Source organism: Protopterus annectens, chromosome 3.part0 (assembly GCF_019279795.1).
Source record: "Protopterus annectens isolate FY-2018-M chromosome 3.part0, PAN1.0, whole genome shotgun sequence".
NCBI lineage: Eukaryota > Metazoa > Chordata > Ceratodontiformes > Protopteridae > Protopterus > Protopterus annectens.
In genome coordinates this window covers 945,202,616-945,227,429 of record NC_056731.1, presented here as the reverse complement: position 1 = coordinate 945,227,429, position 24,814 = coordinate 945,202,616, and the positions used below count along the sequence as shown (strand labels likewise).

The 24,814-nt window shown below is 45.6% G+C and overlaps 1 protein-coding gene across 3 annotated transcripts in view; it reads left to right on the top strand.

Moving 5' to 3' along the window:
- The window catches only part of DEK (DEK proto-oncogene), a 1,116,206-nt gene that overhangs the window by 296,203 nt on the left and 795,189 nt on the right, over positions 1 to 24,814 (top strand). For all 3 annotated transcript variants that reach the window (XM_044065276.1, XM_044065275.1, XM_044065277.1), the window contains exon 3: positions 8,710 to 8,739. In XM_044065276.1, the coding sequence (XP_043921211.1) occupies positions 8,710 to 8,739 (30 nt within the window). The remainder of the gene's footprint in view (positions 1 to 8,709; positions 8,740 to 24,814) is intronic.

Sequence of the window (24,814 nt, the reverse complement as noted above, 5' to 3'; positions counted from 1 at the left end):
AGACCTTCAGGACGCGTACTATCACATAAAGATTCACAGGCGCTCCAGAAGGTTTCTCCGCTTTCGGCTAGGGACCAGTCATTACCAATTCAGAGCCCTGCCCTTTGATCTCACTTCAGCCCCCAGAGTGTTTACCAAATGCATGGCGGTGGTCACAGCTCATCTGAGACGTCAAGGATTCCAGGTGTTTCCTTATTTGGACGACTGGCTCCTTTCCGCCACCACCAGGTGTCAGCTTCTTCAGACCAGAGACTACACTCTGCAGCTTTGCAGGAGTTTGGGAATTTCAATAAATTTCGAAAAATCTTCTCTGCGGCCTTGCCAATCTATCACCTTTATAGGCGCAGAATTAAACACAGTCAAAATGTTAGCCAGACTAACAGATCAAAGAATTCTGGACATCCAAAAATTGCTCGATTCTATTGCAGAGCAGCAAGGTCAAAGCCAGATTGATACTGAAGGTTCTAGGTCTTATGGCTGCGGCCATTGTTCTTCTACCACTGGCTCGCTTCCACATGCGTCTTCTGCAGTGGATGCTATTCTCTCAGTGGTCGTACCACAGTCTCCCGATGAGGCACAAAATCTTAGTCACACAGTCGTGCAGAACTCATCTGGATTGGTGGATATCTTCCCCTCTTCTTCATCAGGGCCGACCCTTTGTTCCCCCTCCTCCAGTTGCCACAGTCACTACGGATGCCTCTCTGATCGGGTGGGGGGGGGGGGCATTATCAGGGCAGGATGGTCCACGGGACGTGGCAACCCATAGAATACCATCTGCACATAAATGTCCTGGAGATGAGAGCGGTGCTTTTAACGTTGCAAGCCCTCAACGACTTTCTTCCCATGGGGACTATTGCAGTACAAACGGACAACACGTCCGTGGTCTGGTACATCAACAAGCAGGGCGGGACCAGGTCCTATCCGTTGTCGAGAAGCTCTCAGACTTTGGCAATGGGCAATCTCCTCTCATCGGTTTCTGATAGCAATGCACATCCCCGGCAGGTCCAACCTCTTGGCGGACAGGCTGAGCAGATCCATTCTGATGCCTCACGAGTGGTCTCTCAATCAATCTGTAGTGGATCAGATTTTTCTGAAGTGGGGCACTCCTTGTTGCGATCTTTTTGCTACTCCCCAAAACAAGTGCCCCGATTTTTTTCACTCTTTCCCCTTCCAGGCCAACCCCTGAGAGACTCTCTAACCCAGGATTGGCCCCGGGGACTTCTGTACGCTTTTCCTCCTTTTCCCTTGATTCCACAAGTCATTCAGAAAGCCACCGTTTTGAGGGCCAAGTTGATTCTCATTGCCCCCTATTGGCCTCGACAAATTTGGTTTCCGTCTCTGCATCGTCACCTTCTGGTGCAGCCCTGGCATCTGGACCCAGTTCCGGATCTCTTGATCCACCAGTCGGGTCAGCAGCACCGGGCCATTCATTCTCTCAACCTCACTGCTTGGTTGCTCCACTTCCTTCCCTAGCCAGGCTACCGATGATCTCTGACTCAGAGACATTTTAGTGTCTTCTTTAAAGTCGTCCACTAGGACTGTTTATGCTAGCAAGTGGCGACGTTTTTCTATTTGGGCAAATTCCAGGAATATTGATCCCTTTACTGCTCCTGTACATTCTGTTTTAGATTTCCTAGCGGAGGTTTTTCATTCAGGATCCTCTTCATCTACAGTTAAAGTTCAACTGGCTGCTATTTCCAAGTATCATGTTGGCTTGCATGACAATAACATTATGTCTCATAGATTATGCAAGGCCTTTGAGAGGAGTGTTTCTCCTAAAGCCGCCTATTAAGCATCCTCCTCCGCAATGGGATCTAAAGTTAATGTTGGCATCCTTGATGCTACCTCCTTTCGAACAGTCTGCTTCATGTTCTTTGAAGTTATTGACCTGGAAAACTATATTCTTACTGGCTGTCACTTCAGCAAGAAGGGTTTCCGAGATTCAAGCTCTCTGCATTCGTTCCCCTTACTTGGTTTTTCATAAGGACAGGGTATCCTTAAGAACGAATCCGTCCTTTCTCCCCAAAGTGGTATCTCAAACCAATATTAATCAATCTATAGATCTACCAGTCTTTCCCAAACTATTCCGACAGAGCTGAACAGACGCTTCATTTTTTGGATGTCCATCGTCAGCTCGGGTACTATTTGCATAGAACTAAACAATTCAGGAAATCGGACCAATTATTTGTCTCCTATGCAGAAAACAGGATGGGTCTTCCAGTTTCTAAAGTGACCTTATCCAGATGGTTGACTTCCACCATTTCCTATGTGTACTCTCTGAGGCAAGCAGCTATCTTCTAAACCAAAAGCACACTCAACCAGGAGTCTATCCACTTCTGCAGCCTTTCAGGATAGACTACCCATTGATACCATTTGTGCAGCAGCTACTTGGGCCACGCCTCATACCTTTGTTTCTCATTACAAGTTAGACTTGGCCTCCAGAGACAGGGCCAGTTTTGGTTCCACAGTTCTCAAGAGTCTGTTCCATTGAGCCACCCGGGATACAGGTGCTAGGGACGTGGTCCCATCCAGCAAGAATGAAGGCGAGATTGACAACTTAACATTTAGAAGTTATGTACCTACCATAACGTTCCATGTTAGTTGTCTTCTCTCGCCTTCTTTCTTGCGTCCCTCCCTCCTTCCCCCTGGCCTGGACAGATCTTGAAGGGTTCCTATCAGGTTGTTTTCCTCCTGAGCCTTCATATGAGGACTCTTATTATGAACTTGTTTCCTAATTATGTTAGGTTAGTCCTTGCAGGGTAGGTTAGCTACCAAACGAGATCTGAGGTAGTTCTGCCTTGCATCATGGGATATAGGGTTGCCTCGAGCTGGTAAAAGGAGTTCTCAAGCTAAAGCAAGTGCCGAGTCGGAGCCGAGGATCGGCTCCGAACCCATCCAGCAAGAAAGAAGGCGAGAGAAGACAACTAACATGGAACGTTATGGTAGGTACATAACTTCTAGTTATGATGCACTGGAGGCTTCATGTAGGTCAGCTATGACAGGGGCAGTTATTCGTAGGCATGCCTGGCTGAAGGAACAATCCCTGCCAGACCATGTTAAAGCTAAACTCCTGGATGCTCCAATGGAAAAACAAAAATTATTTGGCTCCTCTGCTCAGGAGGTCTTGAAGTTTGAAGAAAAGGCTAAATCTGTGCAAACAGTTAAGGATTTTCTGCAAGTACAACCACCGAGATTCAGCAGAAACTGGCCTACTAAGAATTGGTCCTTTCCAGACTCTGACAGTGCCCAGAGAGGCAGGAACAGGCGTCCCAAGAGGTAGAGGGCAAGCTAGGGGCTCCTACAGAAGCAGTCAGTGGCAGCCTACCAACCAGAGAGGTAGTGCAACAACGACTACTACACCAGGACAGACACAATGACTTCACTTTGATTCCGCCTACCAGGGCTCAATTGGAAGCACCCTTGGGCGGAAAGCTTTCCTTATTCTCAAAAACTGGCATTATATTACAAGGGACACATGGACACTGCAAATAATAGAAGACAAAGGATACAGGTTCCACTTCCACACTTTGCCAAGAAGAAACGGAATGCCAAACCTGCCACCAAATCAGAGGGCAGAGGCTTTAAAGCAGATCAACAACTTACTTCAAATGAAAGCCATAGAAAAGGTACCTCTTTCAGAACAAGGTCAAGGATTCTACTCCAGATTATTCCTTGTTCCAAGAAAAGAAAATCAATGGAGGCCTATTCTCGACCTGTCCGCACTAAATACTTTCCTCATTGTGCCAAAATTCAAGATGCTGGCCCTACAGCAACTTCTTCCCATGCTGGGCAAGGAGTCTTGGCTCTGGTGACTCTATCTCAAGGAGGCATACCTGCATGTCCCTATTCGACCAAGTTGCAGAAGACACCTCGGATTTCTTGCAGGATCAGAGCATTATCAATTCTCAGCATTGCCCTTTGGCTTATCTACTGCGCCCAGAGTATTCACGAAATGCCTGGCATCAGTAATTGCACACTGCAGACTTCAGGGGATTCAAATCTACCCATATCTGGACGACTGCCTTGTACAAGCGGACAACAAGGAAAATTTGATAAAGGACTTGGCATATGCCATCCACCTACTACAGGCTTTGGGATACACAGTCATCATCCAAAAATCAAGACTTGTTCCATCCCAAAGGATAACCTTTTTGGGTGCAGATCTGGACACAACCACCCAAATGGCCTTTCTCACAGAAGAAAAACAAAAACAACTTCCGGATTACTTCATGAATCTGACGAGACAAACTCGGCTAACTGCAAGGAAAATCCTGCAGGCCCTGGGTTACATGGCATCCTGCATAATTCTGATTCCACAGGCCAGGCTGCATATGAGAATTACAATGGTACCTAAGGAGTGTATGGTCTCAGCACAGTCGCAGTTTAGAAGCTTTGATACCAATTATTCCTTGCCTTCAAAAGGAATTCCTGTGGTGGGCTCATGCCTGCCAGTCCAACAGAGGGTTGCCTTTCAACAAACCAAGAACAAAGCAAACCATCACCACGGACGCTTCGGACCGAGGATGGGGAGCACACATGGAGGGCAAATGTATCCAAGGCCTATGGTCTCAAGGGCAGCTACACATGCACATAAACCAAAAGGAAATGCTGGCAGTGATGCACGTAATCGAGGCCTTCAAACCTTTCCTCCATCAAGGTCACCTGCTAAAAAGGACAGACAACACCACAGTCATATGTGGTACATAAACAAGCAGGGAGGCACACATTCCTACCCCTTATGCAGGCTGACTGAATCTATGGGAGCTGTGCCTGAAACTCAATATCCAATTACAGTCCCAGTTCGTGCCAGGGAAAGAAAATGTACTGGCAGACAGCTTAAGCAGAACTACCATGGATGCACACGAATGGATGCTGCACCCAGATATCTTCCTACTCTTAACAAAAGCATGGGGAAAGCCGGAGATAGATCTGTTCACTCCCCCCCACAACCATCAACTGAAGACATTCTGCTCCAGGACGTATCACCCAAAGGCTTGGAGGGTGGACTCTCTCTTTCAGCTGGAAAGATCTAAAAGTATATGCCTTCCCACCTCTCCCATTAATGTCCAAGGTTTTACTGAAGATCAGGGCAGAACAGCCAAGAGTGATTCTGATAGCTCCAGACTGGCCAAGGCAGCACTGGTACCCACTACTGAGGAGCATGTCACAGGCGAAACCATGGCCTCTCCCCCTATGACCTCTTCTGACGCAGAACAACTTCAAGATCATGCATCCCAACTTGAAAACATTGCAACTAACTGCTTGGAAAATTCCATAAATCCCCCTCACAATAACTTATCACAGAGGGTAAAGGACATTATTATGGAAGCTCGACGACCTTCCACAAGGAAGACATACTCAGCAAAATGGAAAAGATTTCTCATTTGGAGCACAACAAAAGGCTTAGATGTGACAGTGGCGAGGCGAGTATGACGCACATTCTGGAGTACTTAGCAGAATTGTTCCACAACGGCCTGTCCTATTCTTCCATAAAGATCCATGCCTCAGCAATTTCAGCAGAATACAATGTGGATCCACCTATCTTCTCGCACCCTCTCCTCAGGCAATTTCTGAGAGGAATCAAAAACATCAATCCTCCAAGAAAACCCCCTTTGCCAACTTGGGATCTCAACTTTGTGCTGGAGAAACTAACCCTTCCTCCCTTTGAACCAGCAGCATCGGCGGATCTACAGTTTCTGTCTTGGAAAACTGCATTCCTTCTGGCCATAACTTCAGCAAGAAGAGTATCTGAGTTGCAAGCTTTAATGGCAGTACAGCCATTTCTTATCTTCCATCAGGGCAGAGTTTCACTAAGAACCAATCCTACTTTTATGCCAAAGGTGGTATCTAGGGTATCCCTGAACCAAGCTATTCACTTGCCTACTTTCTTCCCAAATCCACAAAACAGAGGAGAAAAACTTCTACACACTCTGGATATACACAGACAATTACGCTACTACTTGGACAGAACTAAAAGTTTCAGAAAAACTGACCAACTCCTTGTAGCATATGCTGCTGGGGTACAAGGAAAAGCAATTTCCAAACAGACAATTTTAAAGTGGATAGGAAATTGCATTCCATTTTGTTACTCCTTCCATGGAAAGACAGTTCCTGCAAACATCAGGCCTCATTCAACAAGGGCCACAGCCACCACTACAGCCTTCCTGAGAGGGGTGGCTACCAAGGACATCTTAGAAGCTGCTACATGGAGCTCCGTGCATACATTTGCCAAGCATTACAATTTACCTTTATACTCCAGATCCAGAGCAGGTTTTGCTACTCACCATCCTTTTCTTAGTACTTCCTCCCCCAGATTGGCTATGGTATTCTACCCATATGTTATGACTGCAGATGCATCCTTGAAGGACATAGTACAGTTTTGTACCTACCATAAATGTAGATATCCGATAGGTATGCATCTGCAATCAGGGTTACCCACCCTCCTTCCCCTCTGTGGTATTCCTAGGGTACTTACCCCTCCATTAGCTAGCTGGGGGATCTATTATGGTGTATTTGTTTGTATTTATATGTATATATGTATATATATTTTTTGGAATAAGTTTGGAATTTTCTGCATTCCTCCAAATTTGGCCTTCCTAGAGGGCACCTGGCATCTGGGGCAAGAAACACTGAGGAAAATGGCGTCGGCTGATGCTTTTATACCCCAGACGCTCTGACGTCGGGGAAAGTGCGACATCAGCCGAGGCCAGACCCAGACTTTGGAATCCGGCCGAAGGGCTGCTTGAGGCAGGACAACCCATATGTTATGACTGCAGATGCATACCTATCGGACATCTACTTTTATGGTAGGTACAAAACTGTACTTTATGAAATCTCGGGTTCATGGCAATGACAAAGTGATAATGACTCAAAGCTGTCTTTTTGCTGTCAGTACCTCACCCATTTCCACCACCCTTCTCATCCCATCTTCTCCACTCTTTCAAGTCACTCAGAGAAAAGACAAGCTGGCTTGCTTTGTGGGGGGGGGTGTTGTATGGGGCACCTGACAGCAACATGTGGGTGCAGGCATGCACAAGAGGTAGTCCAGATGTCATTGCTAGACCAGAGTTGAATATAAGTGGATGAATGCCAACATCTTTGTAGATGGCCCAGGTGTTGCCTGCCAAAAGTACACCACCTTCTAATCCAGAAAACCAATGTCTAAGCAAGTATTGCACCACCGTACCAGTTCAGTACATAAGAACAGATTCTAAGTACCATGGGCAGGTTTATTCTTGTATGTTTTCTCTCCCACACCCTTGACCCCTCAAGGTATTGAAGGTGAAGGACAGACCTGGAATGCTAGTGATAGGATCCTGTTTGGCCTGAGCAGCGTTGTCTGTCTAAAGGGAAAAAAATGATCCTGTTGCCTCAGGGTGTACCTCTTCTCTCGGAGCAAAATTTCTTTTCATGCCTCAAACTGTGGACCTCAAGGCTGACGTGTACTATATCCGTCCTTGAGGTGATGATTATTGCGGGAGACAAGGAAACAAAAAAAAAAAATCTTGGATCAAATTAAACAGGTTATTTTAGTTTTCCCATTGATGCTGTAACAGGAAACATTCAGCACAGGAGTCTCTGGGATAAGTCAAAATAGGTCTTGGGCATTTCTAAGGGTATATGACTTTTTGCCTTTCTGAATGTACATTTTTATCTATGGATACCCTCACTGTTTCTATAGCAAGCCCACCCCAATGAAGATCTCCCCTAATACCTAAATTTTAGAATAGAAAAACATGGTTTCCCTTATGAATTTTGTACTAGACTGCTTTTGTCATCTAAACCAGCTGTTTCTGCCACCACCCTGTAAAGTTTTCTTGGCATTGAAGACCATCTTGCTGGGTGCCTTGATTTTGGATGGTTTTCAGAATTTCAAGGCCTTGCATGCAGAAAGCCCTCCGTTTCCTAAGCACAGGATCACACTTTAAACAAATCATAATCTTTGCCTAAAGTGCTACAGAGCTGCCCTAGTATTTGTAACAGAGCAAGGGGAAGGTGTTTCGAATCCCTTAGATGCTCAGGCTGTTTTGAGATTTTTACCTAGGTAAAACCAAAGCATTAGAGGTAGTAATATATGCAGCTTTTTAATTGCCTTTAAGGGCTGAGAGGGGAAACCTGTCTAGCAAACTTTCAAATGAGTATCTCCTAACAATGTAATGTGCTAAATTTCACAGTAAGCTGGTCCCATTCTACCCAGATGCAGCTACCACAGCAATCTTCTGTGGCTGTTCATTTGCCCACAAATCAGATTGGAGATGTTCTAGCTGCATGGAGCAAATCTACACCTGGCAAGGCAAAAAAAGATGTGAATGGTGCTGGCTGATCCCTTCATACATTGGGGCAGTCTTCTGGCTGTTTCTAAGTAAGTAAATATCCCAAGAAATGGTATTGTACCAGTAGGTAAACCCTAGATCTAATGCAGCAATGCTTGATTTTTCAGGAAGCTGCTTGCTGTGGTGTGACTTACTGGTGTACTTCAATTAAATGTGCTGTTATGTGGTATGGTTATGTATAGTCACAAATACACAACGGACCTAGTGATGCTAAACTGGAAGGTGAACCTTACCATTGACTTATGGTTGGGGGTTCTCTTAAATTAGTTGACAAGGTGAGAATGTAGTTGTCTGTTTCTAGTGTACATGTTTTTAATTTTCTATTTGTGTTACGGTAAAGGTGCAGCTGATCTTTCTTTTTTTTTTTTTTAAACAGGTTCTGGGAAGAAAGAGCCATTTTGGAAAGGTAACCTCTCATGTTTGTTGGAAAAATTGTATACCCTTCATGATGTCTGATATTTCAGTAATTAACAGACTGCGCGTAGAAAATGTTCTTTGCTCACTTTTTTTTTTTTGTGTAATTGCCTGTTTAGGGGATAACAGGTGGTGTCTGGTAGGACATTGAGGACACCGCATTAAAAACTTTAGCACCTCTTGGAGTAGGATCTGTAGATGCCAAGGTGAACTTGTCATGTTTAGGTAAATAGAACTACTCCACTGATTTCAGACTCTGGGGTGACTTTTCTGTCCACGTTTTCCTCTTTCAAGATATGAAACTCTGCACAACAGTGCTGATTTATCAACACAAATGGAGAATCTTTGCTGTAGGAACAGATTTTACCTACAATGGCCTTTTGCAATGTACTGCCTTATGAGATGGTTCCAGGCCTAAAAGTTTATGGACTGAGGAACTGTGCCTGGCGAGGGCCAAGGGACTGTGCCTGGCGAGGGCCAAGGGACTGTGCCTGGCGAGGGCCAAGGGACTGTGCCTGGCGAGGGCCAAGGGACTGTGCCTGGCGAGGGCCAAGGGACTGTGCCTGGCGAGGGCCAAGGGACTGTGCCTGGCGAGGGCCAAGGGACTGTGCCTGGCGAGGGCCAAGGGACTGTGCCTGGCGAGGGCCAAGGGACTGTGCCTGGCGAGGGCCAAGGGACTGTGCCTGGCGAGGGCCAAGGGACTGTGCCTGGCGAGGGCCAAGGGACTTTCAGTCTTTTCATTCAGTGAAAAATGGCAGCTGTAGTAGAGGTGACCAAACTGGTGTCAGCCACTGATTTGGTATGTGGTCTTAAATTCCTGATATTATACCAGGTGGTAGTAGTATGCTTGGATCTTTAGTCTTGGCAGTGCATTTGGTTTGCTTTGTTGTCTGCTAGATGGTATCTAAAAGCCACCCCATCTCCCCCTCCCCATGTGCGCACTGCTTTTGAGACCTCAATTTGTGATCATTGATGGAACATGTCAAGGAGTTTAATAAGCTGCCTTGATGTTAGGTCACTGTTGTATGTGGCAGACTGTTGCTTAGTGTTGTAGAGTCCTCTTTGACTAGTTTGCTCTGTACAATTTGTTCCAAGCTCACTCTTGATCTTAACACCATAAGTTTTAGTTCAGAGGGAGCTTAACTTGGTGCGACTTGCATCGGTTTGTGCAATGAGTGTAGTGGAGTTCTTGCCCAAGAATAGTTGAGGAATAAACCTAAAGTTGCTTACTTGTTGTTTTTCTTGCTTCTCTGAAGGGAAATTTGGTTGTTTTTGCATTCCCCTTTCCTTCTAGGAGTTTGGCTGGTGCTGTTTGATTCTGCCTCCTTGTCCTCTCAGGGAGGGATGTAGATTAAATGCTAGCTAAGGGGAACAACTCTTGGAAAGACCCATTAGGGTAGATAGCATTTGTTCTGTTTTGCTAGTGTTGTATAAATTTACTTGATGCAGTTCTGTTATATATATAAAAAAAAAAAAAAATGTACTAATTTGGCATTTTCATACGTAAAGTCTGCATGTCCTCCCCGTGGCCGAGTGACGTTAAAGACATGCAGGTAGGTGCGTGAATGGGTGTACCTTCTTTGAAGGTTGGGCATCGGGCTGGCAACTTGGCACTGTAAAAATCCACTGCCAGTCATTAGCGGACCGGAGTCCTGCTGTGGTGAACCCTAACAGGGAAAAGCTGAAAGACAATTTCTTTACTTTTTCCTTTTTCTTTAGATCAGCCCTTTCTGGTCAAACTCCTGTCTATTTGGTCTATCTTTATCGCATCACCAGGGCAAAGATTGACTTTTATGCCTGAATGCTCCATACTACCGCCATATGTGGTAATATGAGATTTTTTTTCCTTTATGGCTCTATTTTCCCACTTGCGCTCAACTAAGCAGGGAAGGAGGGCTGTCCAGTGGTCTGTTTGCCATTGTCCCTCACTTTGGCAAGGAAATTGCCAGCAAGCAACCTTGCCTCCCCTCATCCTGAGGTGCAATAAGCATTTTCCCTGGTCTCCCCACAGAAGGCAAACTTTTGTGCTCCCAGAATGCCTACAGTCCTCCTTTCCACCAGGAAGAAGTAGGAGCAAAGTGGTCTCTGCCCTGTTTCTACCTACCTGTCCCCTTTAACATCAGGGCCACTAATTGATCCCCATGCACCTGGGTTACATTCGGGGACCATCCCTCCTTGCTGCGGAGCAAGGCATGTTATAACTTTAGTACTGTCTTACTCGAGGCACTTTAAAATGGGGCATGAGATATGAGAGGACCTGTGAAATGCTGTTTCATTGGGTTTCTGAAAGTTGTGTATTTTATTGTATTTCTGTAAAAAAAAAAAAAAAAAAAAAAAAAACTAGCTATCTTTACCTTACAGAATGCTGACATCTGTGCAGTCACTGCGGCATAGTTTAAAGCAGAGGAGAGCACACTGACTGCTAGTTTATAATGCTTTCCATGCTTTTTAGGCCAGCTACTTCACAGGCAGTAAAGGTGGAGGTGTCTGTTTACATCAGGTAAATATACTTCAAGGTTTGTCAAACAGGACAGTGCACTTTGAGCTAATCAATGTCCAAACCACCATAGGCAAAATCCAATACCAATTTCTTGCAAAGCTTATAGGTCCTATTGTATGATCCAGGAAACCCATACCATGTATTTAAACTTACTAGAAACTGTAACCATCCAACCCACTGCAATATTCATGGTGACTTCAATTACCCTACTGTTAACTGGGAATCCTATGACCACAAATGTACATGCACAGAGATTCCTGGATTTTGTAAACAAACTCCCTGGACCAGATAGTCAATACACCAACCAGGGGTACAACCATACTGGATCTGGTCCTCACTAATATGGGAGTGTTGCACACCCCCTGCTGCGTTGTCTTCTCTAGTAAACTCAGACCACAAAATGGTCTCCTTTGAAGTAAAAATAAAACCAGGATCCCCAACTAAATCTGGAATATTCAAGAACTGTTCTAAAGCTAGCCTCTTGCTATTGGTGAGAACCTGGCAAACTTTCAAGCCCCCATAAACCCTGAGAACACTGCTGCCTATGCAGAACCTTTCACAGACACCCCTGTACAAATGTTAATAGCTGCATAGAGGCAGCTGTACCCACCAGAAAAAAGTACAAAACTAATTCAAACAAACCACCCTGGTGGAACCACAAAATCAATAGGCTGTATAACGAGGAAGAAAATCATGGCAAAAATTAGGAGGTGCAGCACCCAGTGGGATAAAAACACTCGCATCAAACTAAAACAACTCCAAGGAAAAAGTCTACCAAAGTTGAGGCTGGTTTGGCCTCCCAGGCCAAGGGCAGTCAAAGCATTCTTTAGGCTAGGTCCGCAACCTCAAACACAGTACACAGCTGTGTGCAGAGCTCATTGTAAATGTAACCACCTATACTCAGCCGGAACATCTTGCAAACCTTCTGGCTGATAAAATTCGGCTCCAACTTTACCCTCCTTCCCTCAGGAAATGTCATCAAATGCAACTTCCCCTACTATCACTAGGGAACAGATCCTTAATGCCCTCTCAGACAAAAAAACACTGCATCAGTGGGCCCAGATAATATCCCAGGATGCCTTCTAAATAGCATGAAACATGACCTATCAGGGTCTCTGGAATTAATATTAACTGTAGCCGACAAACAGGTTTTGTGCCTCATGAATGGAGAAAGGCAACAATCCTCCATCTACAGACCCTGGAAACTATAGACTCTGAAGTCTCAATGGTCTTGTATATAAAGCCATGGAAAGAATTATCATGGAGATGCTCAATAGAGACATAGTAAACCTCCAGACATTGGACCTAACCCAATTTGGTTTCTTCAAGGGCAGATCGTGCCTACTCAACCTGGTGGACTTCTTTGAGAAGGTCACCAAAGCAATGGATGAGGGCAGAATTGATGTCCCATTCGTATAGTGCTGTATCCATAACCTCAGGGAGTTTGCCTCTGGTGAAATCTCGTACGTCTGGCCATTATACAAAAGGTAAATGCTACCAATAGGGCACATGTGACATCCTGGGTTTCGTTGTGGAGCAGATGTCGGCACACAACCACTTCAGAACTTTCCTGCCGCCTGTGTGACTGCCAGCTCCAGTTGTTGCTCTTTTGGAAAATGACTTTGCACCATCCGACTTCAGGTAAGTACCCCATAAGGGGCTTTTTATCATTTGTTTGCTACTGATTTGGGTTCATGTCAAGTAGGAAGGGAAAATGTAGATGTGGAAGGCAGATTCCACACACAGATTCACATGAGCGCTGCCGGTTTTGCCTAGGCCAAGAACACAACCTTACATCTTTTAGTATTTGTCAGGCCTTCATCCCCAAAAACCCTTGGAATCTGCTTAGCAGCTTTGAAACTTTACCTAGAAAACCAGCAGTTAGCTTTTCGTATGGATCAGACGTTGGGTTCCTCGGATGAGCCTCCAGTCAAGGGTGAAAAGTCTAGGCCTGAACTGACTGCTATGACCTCTACTCCAGCCATACGTCTTAAGGCCGGTGAAGGCCCGGAGTCCAAGTTGCAGTCTTTGGATCTTCCTTTGGCAGCTGCCCAGAGGAAGCCGATAGTACACCCCTGGTCACATCCTGAAGGGAGGGATTCACAGGCGTCCGATTTGGTCACCAAGGGGGAACAAAGGCTCAATTTCTGAGGGCCTGCATGTGGTGTCTCAGATCATTGTATGAGAAGATGTAGCCTGTGTTGTGGAGTGCCAGCCGGCTTCTGGCCCTCCTACCCTGCATTGAAGCTCTCGATTCTTAGACATCGAAGTCTCACAAAATGAGTAAACAGACTAAGCACATCTCTCATCCTCCGTCTACTCCACCTGATGGTTCTTAGTGTTTCACTGTTGCAGTCATTACACTTGGGTTATCCTGCTGGCAGGTTGCCCTCAGTCGGCCTGAATTCCAAAGTCCTGCATCGGTTGCTGTTGCCTCTTCCCTGACGTCAGGTAGTCAGAGGTATAAAAGATGCAGCTAACACCATTTTATTCAGTCTTTCTTGCCGCGCGGTGCCCAAAGCAGAAGCAGATGTCCTTCAAGGATGCAACTGCAGTCCTGACATATGGGTTGTCCTGCCTCAGGCAGCCCTTCGGTCGGCCGGATTCCAAAGTCTGGATCCGGTGTCGGCTGATGTCGCCCTTTCCCCGACGTCAGAGCACCTGGGGTATAAAAACGTCAGCAGACGCCATCATCTTCAGTCTTTCTTGCCGCGTGGCGCCTGAAGCAGAAGCAGTTCGCAAGTGCCGGTCGACCAGCTCCTGTGTTTTCAGCTACTGAAGTCTTCAAAAAAGCTAAGTACCCCGTTGGGGACCTTTTCTTGCCTTAGCCGATGTCAGATAAAAGTGAAAAAGTTAATAATTGTTTAACTTGTGGGAAACAAATACCTCATAAGGATTTCCACTCTTACTGCTTACCCTGCCTAGGCCCAGAACACAACTTCTCGGCCTGTGCAGCTTGTGCCTCTTTCAATAAACGCACTGTTAGGCGTCGGTCAGTTTGCACAGGATTATTTTGGGGAAGATTTCTGTTATATCATGCCATCGGAGCTTCCGACAGCACATCTTCCTAAAAAACGGAAGGATAAGGACAGACACCCGTGGTCTCGGCCGACACCACGCTTAGGCCTACCGCGAGAGTCTGTCTCCTGAGCCGGTTTCGCAACCGCTACAGACACCGCTCCACCGGTTACTTCGGTACCAGAGGCCAGCTTGGTGCCGGTTTCTGTTCTCCCCTCTGAGACCATAGCCCAGGATATTTCTGACACCATTTCGGTGGATAAGTCTACTCCAGCACGTGGGGCTGCCAGGCCTCCAGTGTCTGTCCATTAAGGCCTACACATGTGCTAAGGCTGCCAAACAGGCTAAGTCTCTCTCCAAGATCTGTTTCTCTGGGATCCACTTCTGGTTCTCAAATTTTAAGTTTAGCTGAGGACCTTATTTCTTTAATTAGGGGTTCACAGCCTCATCCAGATAGAGGCTCTGAGCCGCCTTCTGACAAGAGGCCTAGGGTTGAGCAGGTAGACTCCCAGTCCTCCGATGAGGCCTCAGGTGATTCTGCACATTCAGACTACCAGGAGGAGGCCTTCCCGGCCTACGAGGATTCTGATGTGGAGGAATCTATTCCCTCTGCTTCTCCTCCTAAGGAGTTTTCCTTTGGGGAAACGCTTCATTCCATGAGGGAACACTTCAAATGGCAAGGCCAAGAATACTCAGATTCTAGGAAAAGGTTAAGGGAATTTTTAAAGCTACCTCAGCATAGACCCTTAGCTATTCCTCCAGTTTTAAATGTTTTAGATGTGTACTTAGAATCTAGTGTTTCCCCCCCGACTCCCTCCCCCCTGCTCCTGTCAAGCCAGACGGGTACTACAGGGTCCCAGACGCATCAATTTCTGTACAAGGGCCATACTGCTGACCCTGAAACTATTTCTCAGGGGCCTAAAGGGGTTTCCTCCACTACTGCTAAGAACCCACTCCCTTCGGAAAGAGATTCTAGGGCTTTAGAAAGGTGGGGCAAGAAAGTATATACATCTTCCACCCTTTCTATGCGAGCATTAAATTGTCAATTTCATATGATTCAGTATCAGGAATACATGTTGGATGACTTGCAAAAGAAACTGGCTTCCCCTGAACCATTAGATAGAAAGGGGTTACAGGAATTGGTTCATAATACTAAGCAGGTTAGCAGCCATTTCCTTCAGTGTGGATATGATGCATTGGAAGCTTCATGTAGAGCAGCAATGACAGGTGCGGTCATACGCAGACATGCTTGGTTAAAGGAACAAACATTGCCAGACCATGTGAAAATTAAGCTTTTGGATGCACCACTAGAGAAACGTAAGCTATTTGGTGCTACTGCACAAGAGGTTTTAAAGAAAATAGAGGAAAAGGCAAAATCAGTGCAGACAGTCAAAGATTTCCTCCAGGTACAGCCTCCAAGATTCAGCAGGAATTGGCCTTCTAAGCATTGGTTCTTTCCTGACAGACAAATTTCAGAGGCAGAAACAGACGTGGTAGAGGGAAAACTTGAGGCTCCTACAGAGGACGTCAGTGGCAGCCTCTGAACCAGAGAGGTGGGGCAGGACCTTCCACTGCTCCGCCAGGCCAATCTCAATGACTTGACTTTGACTCCGCCATCCAGGGCTCAATTAGAAGCACCTTTGGGTGGAAAATTATCTTTATTCTCACAATATTGGCACAATATTACAAAGGACAAATGGATACTGGAGATAGACAAAGGATACAGATTACACTGCCAACAAGACATGGCAGGCCAAACCTGCCACCAAATCAAAGGGCAGAGGCACTCAAATAACAAACCTACTTCAAATAGAAAAGGTTCCTTCTGCAGAACAAGGACAAGGATTTTATTCAAGACTGTTCCTTCCAAGAAAAGAAAACCAATGGAGACCCATTCTGGACTTGTCCGCACTGAATACTTACCTTATTGTGCCAAAATTCAAAATGCTGACTTTACAGCAACTCCTTCCCATGCTGGGCAAGGGGTCTTGGCTGGTAACTCTGGACCTCAAGGAGGCATACCTGCATGTACCAATCAGACAAAGTTGCAGAAGATACCTCAGATTTCTTGCAGGCTCAGAGCATTATCAATTCTCAGCATTGCCCTTTGGCTTATCTACTGCGCCCAGAGTGTTCACGAAATGCCTGGCATCAGTAATTGCACATTGCAGACTTCAGGGGATACAAATATACCCTTACCTGGACAACTGCCTTATACAAGCGGACAGCCAACAAGCCTGGTTAAAAAACTTGGACTATGTCATTCACCTACTGCAGGCCTTGGGATACACAGTCAATATTCAGAAATCAAGCCTCGTACCATCCCAACAAATACCTTTCCTGGGTGCCGCACTGGGCACACACCCAGATGGCGTTTCTGACAAAAGAAAAACAAAAACAATTACCAGAATACTTCAGAAGATTGGCAATGCACACCCAGATGACTGCAAGGAAAATCCTGCAGGCCCTGGGTTTCATGGCATCTTGCATTCTTCTGATTCCACATGCAAGGCTGCATATGAGGAAACTACAATGGTATCTAAAAAGTCCATGGTCTCAGCACAGCCACAGCCTGGAAACATTGATCCCACTCATTCCATGCCTTCAAAAGGAATTTCTGTGGTGGGCTCAAGCAAGCCAGATAAACAAAGGTCTGCCTTTCAGCAAGCCTCATACAAGTCAAACCATAACAGACACCTCAGACCATGGATGCACATGGGCGCACATGGAGGGCAGATGCATTCAAGAACAATGGACACAAAGAAAAGCACCTGCATATCAACCAAAAGGAAATGCTGGCAGTGATGCATGCAATCAAGGCCTTCGAAAAGTTCATGCATCAGGGCCATCTACTAATAAAGACAGACAATACCACAGTTATGTGGTACATAAACAAGCAAGGAGGTACCCATTCCTACCCTATTTGCAGACTGGCAATGAATCTCTGGGATATTTCCCTACAATTGAAAATAGAGCTACAATCCCAGTTTGTACCAGGGAAGGACAACGTTCTGGCGGACAGCCTAAGCAGAAACATCATTGATCCACACGAATGGATGTTGCATCCAGACATTTTCTTACAAATAGCTCAAGCATGGGGAAGGCCGGATATAGATCTTTTTGCCTCCCACTTCAATCACCATCTTTCCTTCACATGCATTCCTTCTCACGACCGTGTGCTAACAGACTTCCTACGCCTCTCCCTCAAGGAACCCCATGATTGTTCATTAAAGAAGTTTTCTACATGATCACCCATCAGTGGGGTACACCTCAGGTAGACCTCTCTGTCACCAACCATAAGCATCTCCAGTTCTGCTCCTGGGACCCTTGTCCTGCAGCCTGGAGGGCAGATGCCTTTTCCTTCCAGTGAACAGGGAAGTTTCTCTGAGCTTTTCCTCCTCTGCCTCTTCTTCCAGAAATTCTCCTCAAGGCACAAAAGGAAGCACCCAAGCTCCTTTTACTGGTACTGTTTTGGCCAAGCAACATTGGTTTCCCCTGCTCTTTCACCTGAGAAAGGGAAATTACAGGAGAATAGCTCTACAACCAGACCTGATAACTCAACAAAAGGAATTGCTTCTCCAGCCCAATCTTCCATTTCTCAACTTGACTCTATGGATGGTAGGAATTTAATCCCTAAAAGACATCTGTTCTACGAATTGATTGTTCAAGTCCTACAAGAAACCGGGAAACCCACTACTAGAAAATGTTATACAGCTAATGGAAAAAGGTTTTCCGTTGTTACAGTAAATATAGTCAGGACTCACTCTTAAGTTCCTGCTGTACTGCAATATCTCTGTGAACTACTTTGATCAAGGTTGGCCTACTCTACTATAAAAGCTCACCTGTCAGCTATCAATGCCTGCTTCTCTATTAGCCCTCCCGTTATGGCTAGAGCGGAAGTCAGGCTTTTCCTCAGGAGAGTCCTGCATCTTAACCCACCAAGGAAACCCAACTGTCCCCCTTAGAATCTTATTTTTGTCCTAGAAAATCTTAGTGCCTCCTTTTGAAAAAGCAGCTTCCACGTCTCAAATTCTGTACTTGGAAAGATGTCCATCTCTTGGTTCTCACTCTCTGTTAGAGAGTTTCTGAGTTGCAAGCTCTCATGGCCATTAATTTCCCAAAGGAGTAGTCTCCAGGTCAATCTTGGAGGCTGCCACTTGGTCCTCTGTACACACCTTTACAATACATTATGTAGTCAATGCTTTCTCCAGGTACAGGGCAGCCATTGCTAAGTCAGCCCTGTCCAGACTGTTGGACAACTCTTTTACTCAGTAGAGAACCACCCTTCCTTCCTCTTTCAGCTCTGAGAATCACCCATATGTCAGGAGTACTGCAATGGTGATTTCAGTATCTTACAGTTGGGTAAGAACTTACTCCTATTGGTCAGTGTTGCAGTATTCCATCCCACCTACCATATCCCCTCTTCTCTTCACTTCAGCTTTCCTTTTTCCCCTTTTGCTTTAACCTCTACTCTGTTACATGGGAATGGGGGGGGTTATCTTACCAATTTGAGCTACACCCCTCCTAACTGACCAGCTTCTGTCATTGGTCTTTAGGCCACTGGCTTGGAGGTATTCTGAGGATCCATGCTAGTACAACCATGTGTATATTCTGGTGCATATGAGCTGGGGTCGTGGGCTGGACGTGCAGCCTCGGGAAGGTAAAGCTTTGGTACCCCGGCCGGACTTCAGCTGTGACATCCAATATGTCAGGAATACTGCAGCAGTGATCACTAGGACGTCTACTGTTATGGTAACTTTTTACACAACTGTACTTTTTTCAGTCCAAGTGGGGGGTGGGGGGGTTACATGGCTTCGTCAGTTCTGATGGTCCGCCTGGCAAGCCTGTATTTGAGGAAACTGTAGTAGTACCTAAGAAGAAGATAGTGGCAGCATACGCGTTTCCTGCAGCACCATGAGAACACTTTCTTGGTACATTGAGTTTAGTCATGGACTCTCAGAGGATCTCTACGGACTCCTTTGAAATAGCCTGAGGGTACCACTCCATTAAATCTGAGGATCCAAAGGACTTGGAGAAAAACTCATACGAGTTGATATCAGTGAAGTAATGACAGCAGTTGTAGTCATGAATGCATTTGAATAGGCTTAGCAGACAGAGATCCTGTGTATACTCAGACAGTACCAGAATGATGTGGTATATTAACAAGCAGTGGAGAAGACACTCGTATCTCTTGTGTAGATTACCATGGTGGCATGGTGCTTAGCTCAGGAGTCAACTTGACATTCAGGTCAACTCTCAATCTTTCTCGGGAAAATATTAAGGAAGATTGGTTGAGCAGAACAGAGGACTGGATGTTGAACCAGGAAAATATTTCTATTTCTGGTTGACAGGAGTGTGTGGCAGAAGTAAACTTTTGTTTTAAAAGAAACTCGCTCTGAAAATCTTGCACTAGGATACAAAACTCAGAGGTCTAGACAACACATGCCTTAACAGTAACATGGGCAACTTTAATTCTCTACTCCTTTCCACTAGTCCTTGTTCTCCTTGGGGTAATATAGAAGACTACAACAAGTAGTTGGAGGGTGACCTAATGGTTAAGGTATTTGCCTTGCAAACGCAAGATGCAGGGTTTGAGTCTCACAAGGGATAATTGGCTAGGCTTAAAATGGCTCGCAGGAGCAGTTAGCTTAGTACTAACCTATGAACCTATGAAAAAGTTTTGCAAAAGGACATACCATCCTCAAGCATGGAAGGTGGACGCTGTCTCCTTCAGTTGGAACTCTCTAACACTATATGCCTTCCCACCTTTTCCTTTGATGAGCAAGGTGTTACTAAAGATCAAGACAGAGCAACCGAAAGTCAGCTCCAGACTGGCCAAGACAACACTGGTACCCACTGCTACGGAGCTTGACACACACCAATTCGTGGCTCCTTCCTCAATGGCCACTTCTGACACAGCACAATTACAGGACACTACACTCCAGCTAGCTGACAGCTTGGAAGATTCCATGACTATTGCTCAGGATACACTTTCCAAAAGGGTAAAAGATATCATCCTGCAGGCGCACAGACCTTCCACTAGAAAAACATACTCAGCAAAATGGAAGAGCTTTCTTATCTGGAACAGCAAAAAGGGTCAAGACCCATCAGTGATGAGCATTCCACAGATCCTGGAATACTTGGCTGAAATGCTCCACAATGGCCTTTCATATTCTTCCATAAAAATACATGCTTCAGCAATATCTGCCAAATATAACACTGATCCGCCTGTATTCTCTCACCCATTGCTAAGACAGTTTCTAAGAGGTATAAAGAACATCAACCCTCCAAGGAAACCACCAGTGCCTGCATGGGACCTCATCTTCATGCTGGAAAAATTAACTCTTCCTCCCTTTGAACCAGCAGCATCTTCAGAGTTGCAATTTCTGTCTTGGAAGACTGCCTTCCTTCTGGCAGTAACCTCAGCAAGAAGAGTCTCTGAGCTACAGGCCCTTATGGCAATACAACCATTTCTCATTTTTCACCAGGACAGAGTTTCTTTGAGAACCAATCCGTCATTCATGCCAAAGGTGGTATCCAGGGTGTCCCTGAATCAAGCTATTCACCTGCCTACCTTTCCCAATCCTCAGAATAAAGGAGAGAGACTTCTGCAAACCTTGGACATACACAGACAGTTGCGTTACTACTTGGACAGAACAAAGTCTTTCAGAAAATCTGACCAGCTTTTTGTAGCTTTCGCTGCTGGATTGCAGGGAAAAGCAATTTCCAAACAGACAATTTCTAAATGGATTGGAAATTGCATTTGATTCTGCTACTCTTTTCATGGGAAAACTGTGCCAGCTGACATCAGGCCACATTCCACCAGAGCTACAGCCACCTCCACAGCCTTTTTAAGAGGAGTGGCAACAAAGGACATTTTAGAAGCTGCTACATGGAGCTCCGTGCATACACTTTTCAAACATTACATCCTGCCTTTATACTCCAGGTCCAGAGCGGGGTTTGCCTCTGCAGTCCTGCAGGGCATTTTAGCTACACCATCTTTGTCTTGGTGCCTACCACCCCCAGGTTGGCTATGGTATTCAACCCATATGTCAGGACTGCAGTTGCATCCTTGAAGGACATAGTACAGTTTTGTACCTACCATAAATGTAGATGTCCGATAGATATGCAACTGCAGTCAGATTTTTCCTCCCACCTACCCCTCTGTGGTATACTTTTGGGTTTCTACCCCTCATTTTAGCTACCTGGGGTAATCTTTTATGGTGTATTTGTTTTTATGCTGTTGTACTTGTCTGGAATTTTTTCTCTATTTCAAAATTTAGCCTTCCTTAGAGGGCACCTGGCATCTGGGGCAAGAAACACTGAAGAAGATGGCGTCGGCTGACGTTTTTATACCCCAGGTGCTCTGACAGGGAAAGGGCGACATCAGCCGACACCGGACCCAGACTTTGGAATCCGGCCGACCAAAGGGCTGCCTGAGGCAGGACAACCCATATGTCAGGACTGCAGTTGCGTACCTATCGGACATCTACATTTATGGTAGGTACAAAACTGTACTTTCACAAGTGCCAGTCGGCTGACTCCTGAGATTTTCATGTTAGAGTTTCAGATCCGAAGTCTTCATTAAAAGCCAAGTACCCCATTGGGGAAACCTTTTTCTTGCTCCAGACCGATGTCAGAAAAAGTTAATTGTATACCTTGTGGGAAGCAAATACCTCATAAGGACTTCATTCTTACTGTATTCCTTGCCTAGGCCCTGGCCACGACGTTGCTAGTTGTCTGTTTTGTGCTAGAGTTAACCAACGCACTATTAAGCGTCAGTACGATTTTGCATTAAGCTATTTTGGGTGAAGATTTAATTATACAATGTCGGATAGTCATCCGACTACCGGAGTTCACAAAAAACGCAAAGAAAAGGACAGGCAACAGAGGTCCAAAACCGAAGCTTCTCCTAAGCAAGTCACTGGTTCTCAGTGAGGCGCTTTCGCAGCCCCTGACGCCCACTACTTTAGAGTCGCAAGCCGCTACAGACTCCCACGTAGAGTCGGCCAGGCCGCTGGAAACTCAAGGTATTGGAGCCTCCGAGACTTCCCTCAGATGGGTCCGGAGCCGCTGAGCAGGCATCTGCTTCTGAGGGTGCATTCAGACCTAAACAATTATATATTAAACTTCCTTCAAAGACTAAGACACCTTTAAAGGCAAAGAAACAAGTTCAGTCACAAGGACAGGCCTCCTTGCCCAAAAAACAGATGCTCAAAATGGCCGAAGACTTAATTACCTTGATCAGGGGTTCCCATCCCCCTCCCGATAAGAGACCTAGGCAAGAGACAGACTATGAATCTTCAGATCAGGTTTCCATTTCTTCTGATTCCTCCTCTGATCAGGAATGTTCTCTTCCCCCTATGAGGATTCTGATGCTGAAGAATCAATTCATTCAGCTTCTCCTCCTGAGGACTACTCTTTTGGGGAAACCTTGCATACCGTGAGGGAGCACTTTCACTGGAAGAGCCAAGACTTTTCAGAATCTAAGAAAAGGCTCAGTTTTTCTTTTACTACCTCAACACAGGCCTCTAGCTATCCCACCTGTTTTGGACATTGTAGATGTGTTCTCTGAGTCTAGTCTGACCCCTGACACTACCTCAAGCTCCTGTTAAGCCGGACAGATACTACAGGGTCCCTGACTTTCATAAATTCCTTTTCAAAAATCCTTCTGCAGACCCAGAAACTATTTCTCAGGGTTCAAAGGAGGTCAAGGCTTCTACTGCAAAAAAATCCTACCCCCTCTTGACAGGGATTCCAAACCTCTGGATAGATGGGGGGGGGGGAAGGTTTACACATCTGCTACTTTGGATATAAGGGCTTTAAATTGCCAGTTTCATATGCTCAAATATCAGCAATATATCATGACACTGCTTAAACAGAAAATGGTGGCAAATTCTGAATGTGCAGAAAACAAAGAAATGCAGGATTTATTGCATGCATCTGAACAAGTTGGAAAGCATACTTTGCAATGTGCGTTTGATTCTCTGGAGGCCTCCTGCAGGGCCGCTGTTACTGGTTCTGTCATTAGTAGGCATGCTTGGTTAAAGGAACAAAATCTGCCTGACCATGTTAAAGCAAAATTATTAGATGCTCCTTTACAACATGATGCCTTGTTTGGTGTTAAGGCAGAAGAGGTGTTAAAGAAAATGGAGGACAAAGCTAAATCTATGAAAACAGTCAAGGATTTCTTACAGGTACAGCCACCTAGATTTAGCAGACACTGGCCTACAAAGAATTGGCCCTTTCCAGTCTCAGACCTCAAAGGGGCTGATCCAGATGCCCTAGTGGCAGATCACAGCCGCAAGGATCCTACAGGTCTAAGCAGTGGAGTGCTTCTACCTTCAAAGGTGGAGAGGACAAATCACAATCATACAGGAAACCGTCCCAATGACTTCCCCTGCCTGCGCCAAGCACTTACCTTCTGGCAGCACCCTTAGGGGGAAAACTAGCACTTTTTTCTCAAAATTGGCACATTATAACCCGGGACAAATGGGTTCTAGACGTGTCACAAAGCTGCAAGTTTCATTTCCATACTCTGCCAAGGGCAAACTGTTGGCCAGACCTGCCAAAAAATCAATGGGCAGAGGCTTAAAAACAAGTCGAAGCTCTCATGGACATGAGGGCTATTCAACAAGTATCACAGCAAGAGCAGGGAGAAGGATTCTACTCAAGACTGTTCTTGGTACCCAGAAAGGACAAAGCACGGAGACCAATTCTCGACCTATCTATTCTAAACACTTTCCTGAATATACCAAAATTCAAGATGTTGACCTTACAGTAGCTTCTGCCCATGCTGGGCAGCAAGGCTTGGCTCGTGACTTTAGACCTAAAAGAGGCATACTGCATGTCCCGATCAGACAATCATGCAGAAGATACCTCTGCTTCAAGGCTGGCTCAAAGCATTACCAATTCTCTGCACATGCCCTTTGGCTTATCTACTGCACCCAGGGTCTTCACAAAGTGCCTGGCACCAGTAATTGCTTACTGCAGACAGAGGAATACAAATATATCCTTACTTGGACGACTGCCTCATACAAGCAGAGAAAAAGGGCATTCTACTACAGCATCTGACTTCTGTGATTAAAACTCTTAACAGGCCTAGGGTACACAGTCAACAAAAAAGAAATAAAAACTAGTACCCTCTCAAGAGATAATATTCCTGGGTGCAAGCTTAAATAAAACTGCCCAGATGGCTTCTCTCACTCCAGACAAAGGCAACTGACTACCTATTTCAAGGAAATTGCAACAAAGGCCCATTTATTTGCAAGAAAATTTCTGCACGCTTTGGGCTTCATGGCATCTTGCATCTTAATTCCATATGCAAGACTGCATATGAGGAAAATTCAGTGGTACCTAAAATGTGTCTGGACACAACATTGCCACATCCTGGAAACAATGATTACTCATTCCCTGCCTGCAACAGGAATTTCGATGGTGGGCCAAGGCTTGTCACCAAAACAAGGGACGGCCATTCTCACTACCCCCAGCCAGGCAGAGCCTAATGATAGATGCATCAGATTATGCCTGGGGGGCACACATGGCAGGA